The 22,665-nt window shown below is 49.3% G+C and overlaps 1 protein-coding gene across 2 annotated transcripts in view; it reads right to left on the bottom strand.

Annotated features, from left to right (window-relative positions):
* Window positions 1-13,516: 13,516 nt before the first annotated feature.
* GPR26 (G protein-coupled receptor 26) overlaps window positions 13,517-22,665 on the bottom strand; it is a 29,671-nt gene continuing 20,522 nt past the window's right edge. The window contains exon 3 of one of the 2 annotated variants that reach the window (XM_069566890.1): window positions 13,517-14,254. In XM_069566890.1, coding sequence (XP_069422991.1) covers window positions 14,191-14,254 — 64 coding nt within the window. In that variant the 3' untranslated portion in view covers window positions 13,517-14,190. Of the gene's footprint in view, window positions 14,255-14,776; window positions 18,138-22,665 lie in introns of those variants that run through there. The other variant, XM_069566888.1, reaches the window with a different exon arrangement.

Here is a 22,665-nt window from a genome sequence, read left to right as displayed (position 1 = left end):
GGACTGCGTTCTTTCTGGATGCCCTAGGGAAGAACCCACTCGCCTTCTCCAGCTCCCAGAGGCTGCCTGCCTCCCAGGGCTCCTTCCTCCACTCAAAGCCAGCAGCTCAGCCTCTTCAGTCTCTCTCTGGCTCTGACCCCTGCTTCCTTTGTCCTTTCTTGACTCTCCCGCTTCTGTCTTCTTTCCATCTTTTAAGGACCCTGTGATTACATTAGGCTTGTCTAAGTAATCCAGGATAATATTCCTGTCTTAAGATCCCCAACTCAATTATATCTGCAAAGTCGCTTATGCCACATAATGTAACATATTCAAGGGCTCCAGGGATTATCTTTAGGGAGCCATTATTCTCAGACACTGATCTGCATTAAATACCATCTTGTAGAGGTTAATTGCTTCAAAGACTGTTTGGACATAAATGGGCTTTGAGGGAGGGGCTGGCTATCCTCCCTTCTACAGAGATTTTAAACTAAGTACCAACCAGTATGTGATGTTGAGCTGAGTATCCTTGGAGCTAGAGTGAAGAAGCTAACAGGTGGATGGGTGCTTTGCAGTTTATAAAGAGCACTTACATCCATTACCACAGGCATTTCTGCTTGCCGCTGTCGGATGAGGAATCTGCCTGAAGTCACACGGCAGGCACTTGTCAGCAAGAGTCTTTAAGCTGCAAAGCTGTAGCTCCTCCCATCCCAGCTGCACCAAAGTCATGCCACCAGCCCACATGGAGTTTCCAATGAAAGTCCTGAGAACTTTGTTCCTCTGTGGGTTTCCAGAGCTGCCTGTTCCCATAAAAGACCAATTTGATCTCCTTTTACCAGTAAAGATTTACTTAAATACCATCTACTTTAAAAAATTACTTTACTTTAAAGATTTACTTTGCTGGTAAAGGTCTCCTTTTATTGATTTATAGAGCTTGTTCTTACACCTTAACTCCCCAGAACTCAGCCTTGTCGGCTGAGCAGTTCTGGCCTGGAATGGTGTTACCACATCTGTGATGGCACCGGGGAGATGGAGACCCAAAAGGATTGGGACCACGACCAAGGGCACAGGGGACTCAAACCCACAGGTCGCCTCTCACTGAGCCACTCTGTCTCTTCCAGAGAGACAACCCTGGAAAGCTAGCAATTCGCAAACTCCCCAGTAACCTGACCTTCACTTCAGAGGACATCGTGGAGTGCTCGGAAACTGGAGGCTGAGTAGGCAGCCAGGAAATTGAAAGACACTTGTTCCTCAGAAGACAAGCTATGATAAAGGGAGGCGGTGGATTAAAAACCAGAGACATTACTTTGCCAGCAAAGGTCGGTATATTCAAAGCTACGGTTTTTCCAGTAGTCAGGTATGGATATGAGAGTTGGACCATAAAGAAGGCTGAGCACTGAAGAATTGATGCCTTCAAACTGTGGTGTGGGAGAAGAGTCTTGAGAGTCTCTTGGACAGCAAGGAGATCCAACCAGTCCATCCTAAAAGAAATCAATCCTGAATATTCATTAGAAGGACTGATGCTGAGGCTGAAGCTCCAATACTTTGGCCACTTGATGCAAAAAAACTGGCTCACTGGAGAAGACCCTGATGCTAGGAAAGACTGAGGGCAGGGGGAAAAGGGAGCGACAGAGGATGAGATGGTTGGCTGGCATCACTGACTCAGTGGACATGCGTTTGAGCAAACCTCAGAAGATAGTGAAGGACAGGGAAGCCTGGGGCGCTGCAGTCCATGGGGTAGCAGAGTTGGACACGACTTACTGAACAACAAGGAAACTGACATTCATGGAGTCCCTACTAGGTGCCAGCACTTCCCAGAGAGAGCTCATTTACTCTTTCTAACAGTTTGGGTGTTCTTATCACCGTTTTACTGATGGTGGCTCTGAGATGTTAAAAGCCCCAAAGATGGCAATGAGTGGATTCCGTACCAGGTCATTCTGATTCCAAAGTCCATGACTTTTCCTCTTTCCCATGCTGGAGGACAAGCTAAGCAGGATTCCAGGTTAAAAAAAAAAAAATCTAGCACCTGCTTTATGACAATCCAGAGCCCTCAAATGCCCTGGTTAGCTTTGCAGCTGATTAGACGAAAGTGAGTGCAGCTGACGGGAGAGGCAGGGAGGGAGAGTGCAGGTCAAGTGTTCCCTGGCTTGTGTCCAGTGACCTGCAGCCCTGGCAGCAGGTCCCAGAACCCTCTCCCGGCCAAGAGGAGAGAGAGGAGGTCCAGGGGTGGGGGGGAAAGTCACAGACAATCAATCAACAGGTAAAGTTACCAAACACTAGCTTGAGAGCTAGAGGCTTGCCCAGAACAGTTCTCAGGACTTGCTCTGATCACCATTTGAGCTAAGCTTCATTTCCATTTTTCCTTCAATTTAGACCCCATCTGCTGCTCTGTTTGCCTAGGCCCACCACTAGAGACACAGGCATGCAATTATCCAACTCCTACGCGTTTTTCTTGTTCTCTTTCTCTTTGAGTTTAATTTCCATCAGAGGCTCTGCCTTGAGCTTGCTTAAAAACCTGCAATTACGAGAAGGCAGCTAATGAGACCAGGAGCAAACTTCTGTACTGTGCAGCTATTTTTTTTTTAATGAGATAAATAGGGAAAATGTCAGAGAGAGGGATTTCTATGTTGCTCCCGATGACTGAAAGGGTCCCCAGGGTTTCAAATAAACAGGCTGCAATTAGCATATGTAGGGGTTCAGTTCATTTGCTCAGTCGTGTCTGACTCTTTGAGACCCCATGAATCGCAGCACGCCAGGCCTCCCTGTCCATCTCCAACTCCTGGAGTTTACCCAAACTCATGCCCGTCGAGTCAGTGATGCCATCCAGCCATCTCATCCTTTGTCATCCCCTTCTCCTCCTGCCCCCAATCCCTCCCAGCATCAGGGTCTTTTCCAATCAGTCAACTCTTCACATGAGGCGGCCCAAGTGGAGTTTCAGCTTCAGCATCAGTCCTTTCAATGAACACCCAGGACTGATCTCCTTTAGAATGGACTGGTTGGATCTCCTTGCAATCCAAGGGACTCTCAGGAGTCTTCTCCAACACCACAGTTCAAAAGCATCAATTCTTTGGTGCTCAGCTTTCTTCACAGTCCAACTCTCACATCCATACATGACTACAGGAAAAACCATAGCCTTGACTGGGCGGACCTTTGTTGGCAAAGTAATGTCTCTGCTTTTTAATATGCTGTCTAGGTTGGGCATATGTAGGGGTTAGAGGGTGGTAATTCTCGCCCCTGGAGTCCTTGGGCTTCTTGACCTTACCCGAGATGTAACTGGAAAGGACAGTTACATAACTGGCTCTTGACTGGCTGAAGATCCACTGGCCAGGTCATGGTCAACAGATAAACGCCCAGAAAGGTCACTGCCTGTGGCAGCAAGGCTCTGACCTCGGCCACACAGCTGTGTTTCCGAGAGCGGCTTGTTTTCCTCACGCACATTATGGGGTAATGACTGGGATTGTGGAAACTGCAAACAGCGTGCGTCATAATGAGTATTTTGATTTGGAATGCAGCTTTCTGAGCAGCTCCCGGTGTCTGTGGAAACTCAAGAGGTGACAGAAAAAAAAATATCCATCTTGAAAGCGCCTCTCACACAGTATAGCTGATAATGGAAAACCACTTGCAGGAGCATTTATTTAGTGCCTACTGTGTACCTGGCTCTGGGCTGAGCGCTTGGCCTATAGAAACGAGTAAGATGCAGCTGCTGACCTTCTTTGGACCTAACAGAGAGAATCGGAGAGCTAAAATGGTGCTTTACCGAAGGAAGTTCCCTTGCCATCCCCTCCCTTGCCCTGCATCCCTTAGGTCTAGATTTTCCCAACGAAAAGGAAAGGTTGGGTCAAGGCTTACGGTTCTCCTTGAACTAGCACGTGTTTGAGGTCCATTCTCCCTCCCCAAGGGAAGAACATTCTCCTGCCCTCCCATCTGCCCACCATACCACAAGAACCCAGTGCAGGGTGCAGAGGTCCCCGCCCAGCCCCTGCCAGGGCACAGCGGGGAATGGCTCAGGGCTATGGTTCCTGATCCTGGCTACACACTGGAGGGCCTGGGTTGCTTAGCAACAGGGCAGACACTGGGCCCTGGGCAGAGGTTCTGATGTGCAGGTTTGGGACTGGTCCCGGAAGTTGTGTTTTGAATGATTGCTGCAGGGGATTCTGGTGCCTGGTCAGGCTTGGGAGCCACTAACAAAGGACCAGAGTAGTGTTTCGTCACCTCCAGCAGGTAGTGTAGTCTGGCACCTCCTCGCTTCTCCTCCTTCCCTTTCTCCCATCTATAAAATATATCTGGTGATCTCCGAGGCCTGCCCTACCTCTAACCACCTGTGTGTGCAGAGACAGGCTACCTGGGGGCCCCCTGTGATGCCGGGCCTCCTTCACACCCCGCGTCTCAGGGAGAAGAGAGCGGGCCAGCCTGAACCTGAATCAGCTCCCAGCCCCTTCACCTGCTTCCTGGTGACCCAAGCCGGGTCCCCTCCCCTCCCTGGGCCTCAGTCCGGGGTAACCCTGTCAGGAATTTCAGCAAGTAACCACCTCTTTGTGTTTCTTTTCCTTGGGGAATTTTTCAGGGCAGAAAGCAAACCACTTCGAAGGCAAAGCCGGGGGCCCTGGGTAGAGGCCACCTTCGAGACAGGGAGAGCCAGAGGGGTAGCTGCGGGAGGGGTTCTGGGGGTGGTCCTGTCCTGCCATCATGATGCAACCCACCTGGGGGCACTGGAGCCGCGTGAGAGGCGAGAGGGAAGGTCTGCCTTGTGTCCAGCCTGCCTCCAGGAGAGCCTGGACACCAGTTCACACCACTCTGAACTCAGCCAACCCATCCTTAGGCCAGTGCTCGAGTTTCTGCAGGAGCTAAGCACTCCAGAGTGGGGGGAAATCCATGAGACCCCCCCTCATTGTATCCCATTTCTGAGAAGCTACTTATAGGAGAAGGGAGGTTAAACCAGCCCTCCATGAGACTTCTAGATGGACCCTTCTCATGCCCTTCTTGCCCACCCCCCAAACTGCATTTCACAGACAGAATCCAGTCTATGAATTTGGGTGAAAATGTCCTTGTTTTCACTAAAATTTAAGCATTACCTTCAATTACTAGATTATAGGGGGTGTTAGTCAGCCTAAAACTTTATCACCAATGGAAATCACAGGTAACTTCACATCATTTTACAGTTGATACGGATATTCCAAGGAGATCAAACCAGTCAGTCCGAAAGGAAATCAACCCTGAATATTCATTGGAACGACTGATGCTGAAGCTGAAGCTCCAGTAGTTTGGCCTGACTCACTGGAAAAGACCCTGATTCTGGGAATGATTGAAGGCAGGAGGAGGGGATGATAGAGGATGAGATGGTTGGATGGCCTCACTGACTCGATGGACATGAGTTTGAGCAAACTCTGGGAGATAATGAAGGACAGGGGAGCCTGGCGTGCCGCAGTCCATGGGGTCGCAAAGAGTCGGACACAACTGAGCGACTGAACAACCGCAACACAGATATTCCAAATCTTGTTTGGGCTCATCTTTTGAAATGATAGTAAATTCTGAGATTGTCGCTATTCCTTGTTATTAATGTGTTAATAGCAAAGCACATATATCACTATACTTGCAAACATATATGAAAATATTTTGGCAAAATTTTAATATGATTGTTTTCTTTCAAAATTTCATGTATTCATTCCTTTTAAAAAACGTCATTTGGATGAGCCCACAGGGTTCGCAGGTTGCCAACAAGTCCACCATACATTAAACTTTAAAGACTCCACTTCTGAAGTCATCTTAAGATGACTCTGAAGATGGGGCACTGTGGAAAAGTGAAGAATTCTCAATAATGGTAAAAAAAAATTATTCTGAGTATTTGCCAAGATTTCCAGGAGCTAGAATAGATCTTAAGAGATATACAGCTTCACTTGTTAAATTGACATTATTCAGCTTTAATTTATATGAAATAAAATGCGTCTTTTATTTTTTACCATGGCAAAAAACAAATAACATAAGCATTACCATGTTAACCATTTTCAAGTGTACAATTCAGCTGTGTTAAACATACTCACTCACGTTATTATGTAAAATGGACTCATTAGAGGCATGCAGTTTGATAGTTAAGACAATATACCTGAGAACCATCACTACAATTAAATACACAGTATTTCTATCACTCCCAAAATGTTTCTTTGTGCCTCTTTATCGCGTCCACTACCCCAAACCTAAGTAAATGTCGATTGACTTTTTGTCACTATAGACTAGTTCTGTCTTTTTTGAATCAACCATTTCACATACATGGAATCCTACAGAATATACCCCAACTGTTTGTCCGCCTGTTGTTGAATGTGTGAGTTGTGGCAAGTTTCGGATTATCACAAATTTACTGTGAACACTACTGGACATGTCTTTCCGTAGACACACGTTTTCATTTATCCTAGGAAAGAATCTAGGTGTGGAGTTATTGGGTTATATGATAAGTGTATGTTTACCTTTATAAGAAATGACCAAACTGTTTTCCAAAGAGCTTGCATCATGTTGCCTTCCCGGCAATCATGTATGGAGTCCCAGTGGTTTTCCATTCTTCCCAATACTAGGTATTCTCAGTCTCTGATTTCAGCCATGCCCTGTGTGCTGGCATCTCATCATGGTTTTAATTTGCACTGTCCTGATGGCTAATAACATTGAATGTCTTTTTGTGTCTGTGAGCCATGAGAGACTTCTTTGGAGGAGTCTAACTCTTTTGCACTTTCTTATTGGGCTGTCTTATACAATCTGGACGCAATTTTTTTTCTTTGCTAGACACATGTACTGCAAATATTTTCCCCGTTCTGTAGCTTGTTTTCATTTTCTTAATGGTGTTCTGATGCGGATCATTCATCACATTTTTATTTTATGGTCATGCCTTTCGTATTCTATCAAAGACATCTTTGCCTCAAAGTTAAAAAGATTTTCTCCTACATTTTCTTCTGGAAGTTTTATATTTTTTTATAATATAAATAAATATAATATAAATATTTTTTATTTTTAGTCTTTATGTTTTTGATAACATGTTTCAGGGCTTCCCAGGTGGGGCCAGAGGGAAAGAATTCGCCTGCCAGTGCAGGAGACAAGAGATGAGAGTTCAATCCCTGTTTCAGGAAGATCCCCTGGAGGAGGGCATGGCAACCAACTCCAATATTCTGGCCTGGAGAAACCCATGGACAGAGGAGCCTGGCAGGCTACAGTCCACAGGGTCGTAAAGAGTCGGACACGATTTTGCACCCGTGTACAGTGCACAGGATGCAGTATGGGTCAAAGTTTATTATTTCTTTTGGCATATGAACGTTCAGATCTTTGAGCACCATTTGATGAAAAGACTCTCCTTTCCCTGTTGACCTCTCTTAGCACCTTTGTTGAAATCAGTTCAGTTCAGTTCAGTCGCTCAGTCGTGTCCAACTCTTTGCGACCCCCTGAACTGCAGCATGCCAGGCCTCCCTGTCCATCACCATCTCCCGGAGTTCACTCAGATTCACGTCCATCGAGTCCGTGATGCCATCCAGCCATCTCATCCTTGGTCATCCCCTTCTCCTGCCCTCAATCCCTCCCAGCATCAGAGTCTTTTCCAATGAGTCAACTCTTCGCATGAGGTGGCCAAAGTACTGGAGCTTCAGCTTTAGCATCATTCCTTCCAGAGAAATCCCAGGGTTGATCTCCTTCAGAATGGACTGGTTGGATCTCCTTGCAGTCCAAGGAGAATGGATGAAATCAGTGGACCATATATGTGGGGGTCTATCTCTGGACTCTCTCTGCTTTCCCACTGACATATGTTTAATCTTATACCATGTGTGTGTATGCTAGGTCGCTTCAGTTGTGTCCAACACCGTGATCGAACTCCAATCTCTTACGTCTCCTGCATTGGCAGAAGGATTCTTTACCACTTGCTCCTCCTGGGAATTTAGAGCTGAGAGAGGAAAAAGCCTTGTACAAGGTCAAATCAAATAAGTCAGAGGTCAAGATGGAACGTGGCTTGTGTAAATATTCATTTTTATTCAAGTTTTCCTTTCCACTGGCAATATCAGCACTGCCCACAGTGGCATCCACGAACCATTGTGAGAAAAAGTCATGCTATGCGTGCTCAGGGGCTTCAGTCGTATCCGACTCTTTGCAACCCCATGCACTGTAGCCCACCAGGCTCCTCTGTTCGTTGTCTGCTAAATACTCATTTTTAATTCCTGTTGGGAGTCAGTAAAGAGGGGGACAGTGAAGAGTAGCAGGATACTGATGCTGGGGGACTCTGCTGGGACGGGGAGAGGTGGAGCTGGCTTTTCATGGAGCAGCCCTGTGACCTCGCACAAGCTGATCCATCCCTGAAGATTCCTGTGTTGGTCTGGATTCTCCAGAGAAACAGAATTTCACACGCATATCTTTGTATGTATGAGAGGAAACTTATGATAAGGAATTGGCTCGTGCAATGATGGTGGCTGGAAAGTCCCCACAGTGTGCTATCTGCAAGCAGGGAGGATGGTGGTGTAATTCAGTTCAAGTCCAGAGTCCTGAGAACCAGGGGGATGCTGAGGGCAGGAGGAGATCCATGTCTCAGCTCAAGCAGGAAGGAGTAAATTTCTCTTTCCTCCTTTTTGATTTATTTAGGGCCTCAATGGGCTTTCCTGGTGGCTCAGATGGTAAAGAATCCACCTGCAATGTGGGAGACCTGGGTTCGATCCCTGGATTGAGAAGATCCCCTGGAGGAGGGCATGGCAACCGACTCCAGTATTCTTGCCTGGAGAATCCCATGGACAGAGGAGCCTGGTGGGCTACATACAGTCCATGGAGGTTGCAAAGAGTCTAACATGACTGAACGATTAAGCAAAGCACAGGCCTTCGGTGGATTGAAAGATGCCCATCCACACTGGAGAGGGTAAACAAATTGACTGAGCCCACCTAGTCAAATGCTAATTTCATCCAGAAACACTCTCAGATTCACCCAGAAAATAACCACATCACATCATGTGGTTGCTCAGTCGTGTCCCACTCTTTGCCACCCTGTTGCCCACCAGGCTCCTTTGTCCATGGGATTTCCCAGGATAGAATACTGGAGTGGGTTGCCAGTTCCTTCTCCAGGGGATCTTCGTGACCCAGAAATTGAGGCCAGGTCGCCTGCACTGTAGGGAGTTTCTTTACTGGAAAATAATGTTTAGCCAAATATCTGGATATGATCCAGTCAAGTTGACACATTAAACTAACCATCACAGTTCCTCAACTGAAATATAGGGGTAAGAATTAAGCTACCCTAGGTCACACAGTAAGTCAGTGTAAATTTATTTCTCATAGTTCTGGAGGCTAAGAATTCCAAGATCAAGGCACCAACAGAGTCAGTATCTGGTGACAGCTTGCTTCTCTACTTCACAGATAGTGGCTTCTAGTTCACATTAGTGTCCCCCAGTGGCTGAGGGTCAAGAGAGCTTCCTGGGGTCTTATTTGTAAAGGTATCAATCCCATTCATGAGGGTTACACTCTCATTACCTCCTTGTGACATCACACTGTGGATTAGGTTCAACATATGACTTCTGGCCCCTCTGCTCTGCGTGTCCATGGAACTCTCCAGGCAATAACGGGTACTCTACTGGAGTGGGTACCCATTCCCTTCTCCAGGGATCTTCCGAACCCAGGGATTGAACTCGGGTACTCTTGCATTGTAGGCAGATTCTTCGCCATCTGGGCTACCAGGGAAGCACCCCATGAATTCTGGGGGGACACATATTCAGCGTGTGATAGGTGCCTAGCACAGGGCTCAGCACTTCCTGCTCTCCTTCTGGAATCTGAGCAGCAATGAGTTATTGAGCAAAGCCTAAGTAACTGGGTCAAAAGTGGCCAAGGTTGCCTGGTATTGAATATCTGGGAGGGTGGGGGACAGGTCTCCCAGGGTTAGGCAGTCAGTCCCTGGGCAGGTATGTACGGGAAGGGTAGCTGCTGGGGGCTTGGGCAGGTACCAAACGGTCCCAAAGGATGAGTGCCATCCCTGGGAAGCTGTGTGAGGGTGAGGGGCATCCGAGGTGGTGACAGTGGGAGAGAAAAGAGGATGCAGAATAGAAGATAGCAAGATAAATACGAAGAAATATAAATATATCCCACCACGAAATTGTGAAATCGCCATTTCTGATCATTTACTTGTGTGTAATAAAAACTACGTTCACACCAGGTCAACAAAGTGTGGATGAGATTTCATAACAGGAGGCTTTATTGGACAGAATCTCAATACATATTTTCCCTTGTAGGAACTCTCAATTCTCTCATAAAAATTTATTACAGCGTTTGATATGTATGTGCTAAACACAAGCCGTTGTAAACAGAGCAGGCAACACTGGCCTTGGATTCTCCAATCCTGAGTCCCGCTGCAACAGAAAACAACTGCTGGCAAGTGTGTTGCATGAAAGGTTAACAGTGCCACATGGGGAGGGCTTCTGGTAATTATTTTTAATGGAGCTGTACTTCTGTTTAATAAAAGGAGAAAATAAAGCTAAAACTCTGACGGAGACAAACACTATAGAGGATGGTAACATTTTGCTTCGCTTGTTTTATGCTCGGGTTGCAGCTGTTGGTGAACAGTTGCCCATATGCATGCCCGGAGGGAAGCAGAGTCACGGGGGTACATGGTGACGGGCACGTCTGGTCCAGCATAAGCACGCAGATGTCCACCCTTTTTCCTATAGGTCTGACTTCAGAGACAGAACATCGTACAGGAGCCAGGCATTTGCAGTTCCCTCTGTCCTCTTAAAATAAAATGTCTTTAGTTTTTCTAAATCCCAGTTTCCAAAAGTATTTTTGAAGCATCTAAAGATAAAGTACATTTCCATGTGGAATGCTGAACTAGCTGGCACCTACCTTAGCCTTCCTGAGTGCAGGCTCCCTTCTGTTCTCTGGACCCCCCACCCTACCCCCTGGCAAACTATGGATTGTGTAAGTCCCCCCACCTCACTTTGCACAACCCCTGCCTCCTCCCAAATAAAGAAGTCTAGTAGCTCAGATGGTAAAGCATCCGCCTACAATGCAGGAGACCCGGGTTTGATCCCAGGGTGGGGAAGATCCCTTGGAGAAGGAAATGGCTACCCACTCCAGTATTCTTGCCTGGAGAATTTCATGGACAGAGGAGCCTGGCGGGTTACAGTCCCTGGGGTCACAGAGTCGGACATGACTGAGCGACTAACACACACATGAAAAGTGAAGGAAAGCAAAGAGTTCAACTTGGGTGCACTCATAACTTGGAGCTACCAGGGTTCAAAGGGTAGCATCTAACCAGCCTACTGCAGGAAGGTGGGTGGTTCCCATTTGGACACGGGGCGGGATGAACCTCTGTGTGGGAGATGGCCGTGCTCCGTTAGGGAGGATGGATGTTCAGACAGGGCAGTGGTTTTTAGTCGCTAAATCAAGTCCAACTCTTTGCGACCCCATGGACTGTAGACCACCAGGTTCCTCTGTCTATGGGATTTTCCAGGCAAGAATACTGGAGTGGGTTGCCATTTCCTTCTCCAGGGGATTTTTCCCACCTGGGGATCAAACCTGGGTCTCCTGCATTGCAGGCAGAGCCACCGGGGAATAGGGTGGCTAAAATTATCCACTGGCATCTGCTCCACAGGACACCACAGCAGAGGGACAGGTTTATGACCTCCAAGGAGCCTCAGTAGACAATGAACATCCAAACGGCAAAGATCTGAATTCCTTCTTGCAAACTAGCCTAAGAAAACACAGACTGGCCTATCCCAGTGTTTATAAAAATGCCCCGTGTTGGTAACGAGGGTATGGCAAGGCAGCTCTTTTATTTGTCCCTGGACTTGCAAGGTTTCCCCTGAAGAAATCCTGATGGGGTTGGCGAGATGCCAAACTCCTTATATGTCCCTCAAATGTTCCACACTTGAGGAAGTGTGTTTACACACTTGTAAAACAGGGTCACTGAGTTTTGAAACGATTTCAACTTGCAAGGGAACTTGGCATTTGAATACAGCATGGGCTTTGCTTACTGATAATCCAAGCAAAGATTTGGCAGACATGGCCTGAATGCCAGGCCATGCTGGACTGAGCCTCTGGGGGCTAGCTGTTTGGTATTTTAGGCAGGCAGGAGCCATGTCTCTGATCTGGCCACTGGGAAATTGACCGGCCCAGGTCAATCAGTCAGTTGTGCACCATTGCGGTGGCATCTGATACTCCCTAAATACAGTCCCTATGAGTCATCTGGGGTATTTCGGAGGCCTTGATGACTCTAATCTGACTCTAATGATTCAGTGTGGGATTCCTGTCTCCAAATAACAGATTTTAGACTCTTCAAAATGTGAACTTCAGGTTCTATTGGAACCAGGCTGCCCTGGTGGCTCGGTGGTAAACAGCCCACCTGTCAAGGCAGGATACATGGGTTCCATCCCTGATCTGGGAAGATCCCACAAGCTATGGAGCAACTAGGCCTACGCACCACAACTACTGCACTTGTGCTCTAGAGCCTGGGAGCCACAGCTCCGGAGCCCACGTGCTGCAAGTGCTGACGCCTCTGTGCCAAGAGTCTGTGCCCCACAAGGGAAGCCGCTGCAGTGAGAAGCAGCGCATACCGCAACCGGAGAGAAGCCCGGCTCGCCTCAACTAGAGCAAAGAGCCCTCAAAACAATGAAGACCCAGCACAGCCAAAAACAAATAAATGAATATTAAATGTGTAAATAAATCAACGTATTAAAAAACACACGTGTGCAACCACTGTTCCATGCTGAGGAGTAAGATACTCACTATAGTCACTGGGTCTCCAAGAAAAAGGGCACAGGAAACGCCCCCAAGTCAGTGTTCCTAAGCACGTACGTGCTTCAAAAGGCATGAACGTAGTCTTTTGAGTCAAAAACTTACATTATTTCAAAAGTCCCTTACATGTGAGTATATGTGATAAACTATTATATGGCTGGGAAAGATTGAAGGCAGGAGGAGAAAGGGGCAACAGAGGATAAGAGGGTTGGATGGCATCACCAACACAATGGAACTCACAATGAGTTCTGAGCAAACTCCAGGAGATGGTGAAGGACAGGGAAGCCTGGTTTGCCGCAGTCTGTGGGGTTGCAAAGAGTTGGACACGACTGAGCGACTGAACATCACACTGCTAAGACTGAGCAGATGCATAATGTTGGAACGTCAGTGCTAAATGCATATTTACATGGCACCCCACGTGAGCAAATTGAACACCCCCTCGCTCCGCCCCCAGAGATGGGTGTGAGTGTGAAGGGCAGAAGGGTGGCTGAACTGTTACTTGGCACAAGGGTAACTTTTGCAAATCTGGTTGTTTCTGCTGTGGATTCTTCCGGTTGTCCCCAGGAGTTATGGGCCCTGCCCACATGGACCCTGTGTCATTATGGAATGTGTACACATCCTTCTGAAGACATATCTTCATTCCCTCTCAGGTGTATTATCAGCGGATGCACCCTGGTCAATGAGGTTGGTTTCCTAAGAGTGAATTTTGCTTGGCCTCCCAATTCACTGTATAACTTTGGATGTTCCACAAAAGAAATGCAATGAATTCAGCACCTCCCACCCTCCCACCCACCTTCCTTCTTCTTTCTTCCTTCTCTTTTTCACTAGCTAAATTATGTGGATTTCCCCCTATGTCTTCTTTCTAAAAGAGCTCTAATTTTGGAACTCCCAAGTTCAAGACTTTGACACTCTCCCTTGGGTCACAGATCACGTGCACTCTGTCTCAGGAGGCACGTCACCTCCTCAGCACACACCTGATCTCATACCTGGACACACGTCTAGCTCTCATCCCACCAAACTCCATACCAGACATGTTATTCACGCCTCCTTCGTGTCTTGTCACATGATCTTCCCCAGTGCAGGTTCAGGCCCAATGTCACCACCTCTAGGAAACCTTCCCGAACCCTCTTTCCCCACTGTCCAGTGTGTCAGCCCTCCCACGTGCCCCTAGCCCTGTGCATAGCCCACAAGGGCAGCCTTAGCCTCCATTCTCTAGAGTAATCCCGGTCTCCCCAGAGCCTGACCCAGTCCAGGGCTGGACACACAGGGGGTGCTCTGTAAATGTCAGAGAGGCAGGCATTCCTGCAGTGCCGGGCTGGAAACCGTGGCCGCCGTGGGCCACTCTCCAACCTCTCCAGAACTCGGCTTCCCTGGACTTTCGCAGACCACTGCTTCTGCACAGTGATCAGTCCGGGTCAGGCTGAGCAGAGCCTCATGTCCTAGCCACATTCCCCTCCTGATGCAATTACCTGGGAAGGCAGGCAGTTCCACTCACGGGGATTCCTCTCTCCTAGATAGCTGGTTCCCAGAAATGCCCGGGGCCTGCTCCTTTGACCTGTATGTGTGGAAGGAGGTGGAAAGAGGGCTTTGACTTTGTGGCTGCATCTCAATTGGAGAGCCAGGAATGAGACTGAGGGCCCTACATCTCTTCCTTCCACCAGAAGGGCAAAGGCAGCTGGCCAGAGGTCAGGCTAGCTCATTGAGGGCTTCATTCCAGATGCTGTGGATCTTTCAGGAAAGTAGTGGGAGCCCCAAATACATTTAGGACCTCTCTCCTCCCCCTGGTACCTGTGGTCCAAAGGACACGAGAGGATGCAAGGAATTTTGGGCCCTGATAAATCATCCTCATTAAAATCATAGGTAAATGAGTGGATGCTGAATTGGGGTAAATTCTAAATATGTGCAGCACATGGTCACCCCCCCGCCGCCACCCCCCCCCCCCAGGGTCACAAAACAGCCCTGCCAAGACATCAGCCATGGGCACGAAGTATGTAAAAGGACAGCAACCAGGATCTGGACGTGGCCTGATCTCTCCATCCTCTCTCGGAAAGAAAGGCATCACGAGAAAGGAAACTAATTTCACAAACAGAAGGAGAGAGGTTTATTGCTCATGGTGACAGAAGGCTGAGCTGAGTCCTAGAAGGAAGGTACAGTCGGTGTGAGAAGAGTCAAGGCAACTTCCCCTCCTCCCCCGCCGCTGTGACTTCTCCGGAAAAGCAGGCAGGCTCTCAGGGAAACGTCTTTGGGAGGTCAGCTGACTGTGAGACACACAAACCCCAAAGCCATGACCCTCACCCCTCAGCGGGCCCCAGGGCTCTGAAATCCCCTCCTTCAGGAAGCAGCATAAAGAAAAGCTGGAGCTGCAGAGTGACTGAGAAAGCCATTGTGGGCGGAGCTTAAACCTAAGAGTTCAGAGCATGTCGGGCTAGGAACTGAGCCCTGAATGTGGGTTTAGGATTTGAGGTCCTCTCCATTCTAGGCTCCGTTCTCCAGCTTCTTGAGACGCTTTCACACCGAGCCCAGCTGTCCACCAGCGCTCAGCCCTTCAACATCAAGCCTTCCGCTGGGTTGCTGTCAAGGAAGTCATCCCAGGCCCTTCACAGAGATGCTGATCTGGACCTTCCTAAGTGTTTTACCTGAGAAATCCATGTGACATTTGATAAATTACCAAGTGAGGTAGATAATTCTCTTGGGAATAATGAAGCTGGGGAAATTTTATAGACTGTAGATAGATGAATATAAGCATTTATCTAAAGGTAATCCTAGCAGAGTTGGTGGATATTGATCACTAATGAAGTGATCTTCTCACTTCTCCTTGGGTCTTGATACCTGGGTCCTAATACTGATGAAAATACCCAATCAGCTGGCATATTGGGGGGACTGTCACCATGATGCCAGTACAACTGGTTCTGTTGGTTTGTTGGCAGTCCTAAGGTTTAGTATAAACTACGAAATGTCTCTTCTCAAGATATGTGGCATTATAGGTGACAGATCTTACTTTTTAGCTAAAGAAGAGGTGAAAGGAATCAAGTTGCTTCTGGGAGTATAATGTGTTGCCTGCACAGAGCAAGCAGGAAGAGGAGTCGACAGTTATTCCTCCAACCTGACATTGATAAAAACTTATTTGACTGTTTGAATCTGACTATTGACCTCAGCCACTGGGTCACTACTCCTCCACTGCCCAAAGAGTATTTGTGTGAAAGAGGGATGGTCGGATTCAATGATGCACATTTTCCTGGCTCTTTGCTTGTCTTCAACCTCACTGATGCTTTGGGGGTTGGGACAGCGAAAGGGGAACAGCTGCTTGATGCTAGGAAAGCATAACAAAAGTGAGTATCTGTTGTGATTCAAACCTGAGGGGCCAAAAGTGCTCTGAACCAGAGCAATTTTGTTTCAGTGGCACACAAAGTCCTGTATGGGCAGTGATGTGCTGGGAGATGTTTAGCAATGAGTTTTCAGTGGAGAAAAGAGCCTGGTTTGTAGCCTTTGCTGACTTTCATGGTATAAATATGCTCATCATGGCTGATTTCAAGCTACCAAGGTGATGTCCCAGAACGCGGAATTGGGAAGGGCTGTGTGCCACTGGCTCCTCTAAGCAGGTGTGGGTATACCTCCAGCTGCGACAGGGAGGCATCAAGGCTTCCAAGGCTATGTCGGTATCCATGGAAACTTAGAAATGAGACAAGAGTAGGCCAGGCTCAGTGATTTGTTTTCTAAATGAGGAGCTAAGGTTAGTAAGACGCCATCTTTTCAAACATGCACACACTTGGCTGTTTTTCGATACTGGGGCCACTCGGCAGTGAAAAGCATCAGGTTCTTCCTGGCTGGTCCCTGTGGAACAGAGTCCTCCCTTCTATGTCTCCAAAGTCAGGCTGTGCCCAGAAAAGGAGGGGGAGAATGAGCCCTCTGAGCCTTTTGCTCCCATCCTTTCCACCCTGGAGGAGTCACTTGTTAGATTGAAGGATGGAAAAATAACTGCTCTTAGCATGCACACATCACTCAAAACAGTAAAAAGACAAAGAAGCAGAGAGCCTGGTCCACTCACCTTGTTTTGATGAAAACAAAATGGTGGCTGCTAGTGAGTTGGCGTAGTTTTCTGAGTTATGGTTTTCAGTAAAAATTCACTGTCCCATCATGGGCCCAGAGCACTTTCTGGATCACCTTGGGAAGCCTCTACTGTCTACAGAAACTAAGATATTGAACCCTAGGGATGATGGAACCAGGCGCCTTAAAATCAGGCTAAAAACCTGCTCAGGTCTGTTCTTCTCCAATCACCTCAAAGAACATGCTGGACAAGACACGTGAGACAAGGTGAAACACTTCCTGCAAATTCAAGTCACAGACCGGGGTTGGGGGACCTGCCAGGCACGTTCCTCTGCCCTCTCCTTGGCTCCAATAGTTATGACATGTGAATCAGAAGAAGGTGACTTTGGGTCAGACTTCAAAGAACATTATTACATGTAGTACCTGCCTATTGAAAACCATTTGCATGCTAAGGTTGTCTACACACACACACACACACGTTAGCTTTGGGGCAGGGGGAGGGAAGAGAGAGAGAAAAGTTGAATCCAATATAACCATGTCTAACGCAACTTGTCAGCCACAGCTGGGTCACACTAGCTGTTAGACATCTTCCCCTTGGGCTTGGGGGCCCGAGGTCCCAGCTGAGCACAACTGAGTTAGTACCAGCTGAATGATATTTGGATTACAGCAGCCACCACGGCACGTAGCCATGCCAGACGTGGGGCCAAATGGCCACTGCCAACCTCGCTCCCGGGGTGACCGATGCCCCAAGGAGGTCACCGCTTCTTTTCAGTGTGGACCCCAACGGTCCCGGGGTGAGCAAGCAGGTGGACACCATGCTTCCCCTCCTGCCACCAGCTGTGTGTCCTTGATCATGACCGCACTGGGAGTGACTCCTGGGGAGTCTCTGCTGAGTCTCAGAGCTCAAAGGAGCTTTTCAGAAAGAAAGGCCAGAGCACACAGCACGCGCCTTGGCCATCCTTTGGTGATAAACAGGGGCAGTTCAACGTCTGCCCTGCAGGCACCAGGAACCAGGCTTCAGAGCCGCCCCGAGCCGGGGGTCCAGCATCCCTAGGCTTGGAGGTGGTGGCGGCTGGCCGTGTCCACCCGGGCGCCCCTAGCCTGCCCTTCCCTTCTTCTCACCAGCCGCCTCCTTCCACGCTCTCCAGCTGAGCAACGTCCTTCACTCGGAGACCGGCAGAATGTTCTGGCTGTGGGAGTCTCCGGTGAGGCCGGAGGAGCGGAGCGATCGCCGGTGGAGGACCCTGTTCAGGATCTCTTTGCAGCTCTTGCGGTACTGGTGTCGCAGTAAGGAATACACGAAGGGGTCGGACGCGGCCTTGCTGTAGGCCAAGCACTTGGACAGCACCCCCCAGTGGGAGCTGATGGGTACTGCAGAGGACAGCTCCACCAGCCTGTGGACAGAGACCCGGAGGGTGTCGGGTTATGAGAGCACCGCTGGGTGATGCCCGCGCTGCGGCCTGAGCCCCTGACCCCGGCTTCCTGTCGGAGCTTCAGGTTCTCTGAGGCTGCCTCCTCCAGAGACAACGACAACAGCAGTAACCACCATAACAACCGTGGCCGCCCACCAGGCACGTCCTTTAGGCCAGGTACTGCGCTATGACACATATTATACGTGATTTCATGGAACCCCGGAAGTTTAGACATCTCCACTTCACAGGCGAGGAAATCGACATCCAAGGACGTTAAGTACTTTGCCAGGAAGCTGCAAAGGCAGGATTTGAACTCAGGTCTGTCTGATTCGGGAGCCCCCACTGATCTGAGAAACGCACTCAGGGTTTCATTGCATCCAGGCCACTGGCTCTATTTCTGCTGCTGACTTGCTCTGTGACCCTGGGCAAGTCATTTCCCTTCCTGGGGCCTGGATGTTTCACATGAAAAGGGAGAAGTTGGATAAGATCATCTCTGTGATCACTGCTGCCAGAAGAGATGGGATTCTTTGCTCCAAATCCTAGCTCTGCCTTCCAAGGGAGGTTGCCTGGGAGGAAGGGCTGAGAACAATTTTCCAAATATTTGGCAAAGCTCAAAGTAAGAATCTGCTGGTGAGAAAGGCTTCTTCTCAGGGCTGGGATCTGGGGGGGCCCTGGCAATAGCAGCAGTAGGGGATGTCCTAACGTGACCTCATTCTTTAGGAGGAGGTGAGGGAAGAGGTGGCTTCTGTGTCAAAGGGGCTCGGTTCTGAGACCCATCTAACAACTCCATTCAACAGTGCTAAGGCCATGCTGTGAGGGAGTGACAGCCTTCCTCTATGTAAATGGAAAGGAAATAAAATTGTCAGTCTCTCAGTCGTGTGCAGCTCTTTTCAACCTTATGGACTGTAGCCTGCCCTGCAGAGTCTGTCCATGGGATTCTTCAGGCAAGAATACCGGAGTGGGGTAACCATTCCCTTCTCTAGGGGATCTTCCAGACCCAGGGATCAAACTCAAGTCTCCTACATTTCAGGCAGATTCTTTACCGTCTGAGCCACCAAGGAATTCCCTCCAAATCAAGACATTAGTTCTTCTCTCACAAATGCGTCCAGAACCTTTGGCCATATTTGGACATTAACCAGAATTAATAGAAGGTACAAAAGGCCACAGAGCTGGGAGGGAGCTTGGAAATCATAAATTACCCTCTCCCCATCCACCATCAAATGAGGAAATCAAGGCCCAGAGAGGGAAAGAGGTTGCCCAACATCACACAGCAAGTCTGTGATGGGAGAGAGCCACTAACTGTGCTCAGACTGGGATCTGGCATCTGTATCCTTCCTGGGAGAGGGGGGTGAGGAAGGGGTCGGCAGGATGGAAGGCAGGGTGCCTCTCAGCGTGGAGGGCTGCCCAGGTGAGAACCCAGGGACCAAAATCACCAAGCTTGGGCTGTAACCCTGTGTTGCCAACTTGAGTGATTTTCCTGAAGGCTTCTTTGGGTTTAGGTCATGAGGACGAGCTCATGACAGGAAGGAGGAGGAAGGAAGCGGATGGGGTGAGATAACCCTTGTTGCAATGATCCCCTTTCTGGACAGATCCTTGATGTCTCCATTCTGAGGCCCTTCCATCTGGCATCCCGTTTCCGGCACCACTACCTGCCCTTGCCCTCCCACCCCGAGGGGCAATGTGGCCAGTGTGGCCAATGTTCTGCTCCTCTCCTTGGAAGCCTGAGTCGGGAAAAATGGAGCTGTTGGCATTTGGGAAATCTGTACTTTTAAGAAATCTATGTTGGGAAGTGATTAGCGTAAGGGAACCAAAACCCCTGAGTCTAGAATTCACACCTAATAATAACAATGAAATAGCTGAATGCCAGCACATTGTTGCTACGCGATGCCCGGTAGCTTTTCCAAAATGTCTCTCTTCTCCATATAGATAAATTCAGTCTGAGCATTTGAGCCCTCCTAGGAGAACTTATGAAGAGCCAAATAGCATCAAACCATCCAGCAAGATCAAAATTATTATTTGAAGGTTCTGTAGATTTCACAGAATAAAATTTTTGAGGACAATTTTAAATTTCACCATTTAGATAATTAAGAGGTAAAACCTATTGCATTTGCTTCTCAGAGATTTTATGTCCAGTCTGAACATGCCTGGCTCAGTAATGACAACTCCCAGTTGCACATCTCCTTTGGGCCAAATATGAGATGTGCACACTCTCTAAGCTTAGTTACCCTCTGCAGAATGGGTGTCATTCATCCCACTTTACAGATGAGGAAATCAAGGCTCAGAGGGACTGTGCAGCAAGCCAGCATCTCCTCAATGGGAAGCCCAGCTGCATCTGACTGCGACCCACGTCTTGCTTGGGTGCCACGCTGGGATTCAAATCTCTGCGTTGCCAACTGGACAGGGTGAATTCTGGGGTCCCCCCCGGCCCTGAGAACCCCCTTTCCGTGAAGTTGCCATGTGCTCCCCAGCATTTCTGTCATCCTCCTTCCACAGTGCACAGGACTTCTATTCCGAAAAGCCAGCATCTGGCCTTCACAAGGCCTCCCGGCAAAGAGATGCTTCAGGTCAGCCTGGGCCTGGGCACTGCTCCCACGGGGCCCCCGGGCCAGGGTGAACCTAGGAGGCTCCCTTCTGTGACTGGATGTGGCTGGCTGACTTGCTTTCTGATTTTCCTATGCATGGGGACCCTCCCTGCCATGTGTCCACCGTGGCTGGCTTTGTTCTGTTCCAGCTCTGACAGTTCCAAGTCCCTACTGCTTTAGGGGAATGGGCAGGGGTTTCTGTGTTGCTACAGTTGCTTCTTTCTAATTTCATATCTGGGCAGGGGATGGCCACGTGGTCCCCAGATGACCTTTGAGCAAGGGAACGCTCCAACCCGTCTTCTCATACCAGGCCCAGCCACCTCCTCCGAACACCCTCCCCTCCAGGAAAGGGACATTATTATTCCGATCAGTCACAGTTTCCTCGTGAGCAGGGTCACCGTGTGCTCAATGTGGCCTGCCACACTCTGCCTCTCCTCTCTGCTACTGCACATGATGGACTATTGAGCTCTGCTCTCCTGCCCCTGCCTGCAGGTCTGGCCCAAGAGCCCTGAGTTTAGGGGTTATTGGCTCAGGTGTTAGTTAATCAAAGGGGACTTGGTTTCCTTTCGCCCTAGCCCCCTGTTGTAGGTTGAACTATGTCTCCCCAAATTCATAGGCTGAAGTCCTAACTCTCAACACCTCAGCTGCTGCTGCTGCGCTAAGTCGCTTCAGTCATGTCCGATTCTGTGTGATCCCATAGATAGCAGCCCACCAGGCTCCTGTGTCCCTGGGATTCTCCAGGCAAGAATACTGGAGTGGGTTGCCATTTCCTTCTCCAATGCATGCATGCATGCTAAGTCACTTCAGCTGCGTCCAACTCTGTGTGACCCCATAGACGGCAGCCCACCAGGCTCCTCTGTCCCTGGGATTCTCCAGACAAAAATACTGGAGTGGGTTGTCATTTCCTTCTCCAATCAACACCTCAGAGCGGAACCTTATTTGGAACCAGGCTTGTTGCAGGTGTAATCAGTTAAGATGAAGTCCTGCTGGAGAAGGGTGGGCCCCTAAGCCCATGTGATGGCCGTGTCCTTACAAAAGCAGGGAGTCTGGGCACACATACACACAGAGAGAATGCTGCAAGATGAAGGCAGAGACCGGGTGATGCTTATGAAGCCAAGTGACACTAAAGATGGCATCAGAAACTCCAGGGGGGGCAGCGGGGAGGCCTGGAAGAGCACCCTGGCAGCTTCGGAAGGACCCACCTGCTTGACATCTCGATCCTGAACTTCCAGCCTCTAACTGAAGCTACACAGTTCTACTGTTGAAGGCGCTCAGTGAGTGGCAGCTAGCTACAGCGGCAGGGCTGGGAAACAGACCTACGTCCACTGAGGAGCCTGTGGGTGTGCAGAGGGTATTAGGCAGGATCTGGTTGTTCATGAACCCCTGGTCATAACACCAACATGGCACCAAACCCTTTGGAGCTCCTGGAGCCTGTGGGCACCGAGGGCCGACTTTGGGGTCAGCAGAGGTCAACAGCCCCTGGAGCAGGGCACTGGCCCTTCCCCTCCAGGGAGAAGGGTGTTTTCCCTACAAAGCAGGGCTCCCTGCCCCCGGCCCCCACTGTCCAGTGAGCACCAAGGTGACTTTCCAGGTCCTGCCTGAGGCGTGTGCCCGAGAAACCTCTGCCATCGGGCAGTGTGCCGGGGGAACGTTTACACTTCTGTGCTTAGAATGCACACGTGCCTGTCCTAAACAACCTTGACACAGCTCCCCCGAGGAGCCCCTGGGCTGAGAGCACACAGGCTGTGCGGCCGGTCAGGCTGGGGACTGAGGGGGAGGGGAGGTTAGGAGTCTGCTTTCCCAAGCATCTTGGATGGCTCAGAGATGGCGGTGAGCCCCTGGGGGTCCCGGGGCACAGCCTGGCTAGGCTGGAGGTGTGAGATGCTGCAGGATGTTGCTGCTGCCAAGTCGGAAGCTGAGCGTGGAGA

Source organism: Ovis canadensis, chromosome 22 (assembly GCF_042477335.2).
Source record: "Ovis canadensis isolate MfBH-ARS-UI-01 breed Bighorn chromosome 22, ARS-UI_OviCan_v2, whole genome shotgun sequence".
NCBI classification, from domain to species: domain Eukaryota; kingdom Metazoa; phylum Chordata; class Mammalia; order Artiodactyla; family Bovidae; genus Ovis; species Ovis canadensis.
Note: the sequence above shows the minus strand (reverse complement) of the source record. Positions and strands in the feature narration are given on the sequence as shown.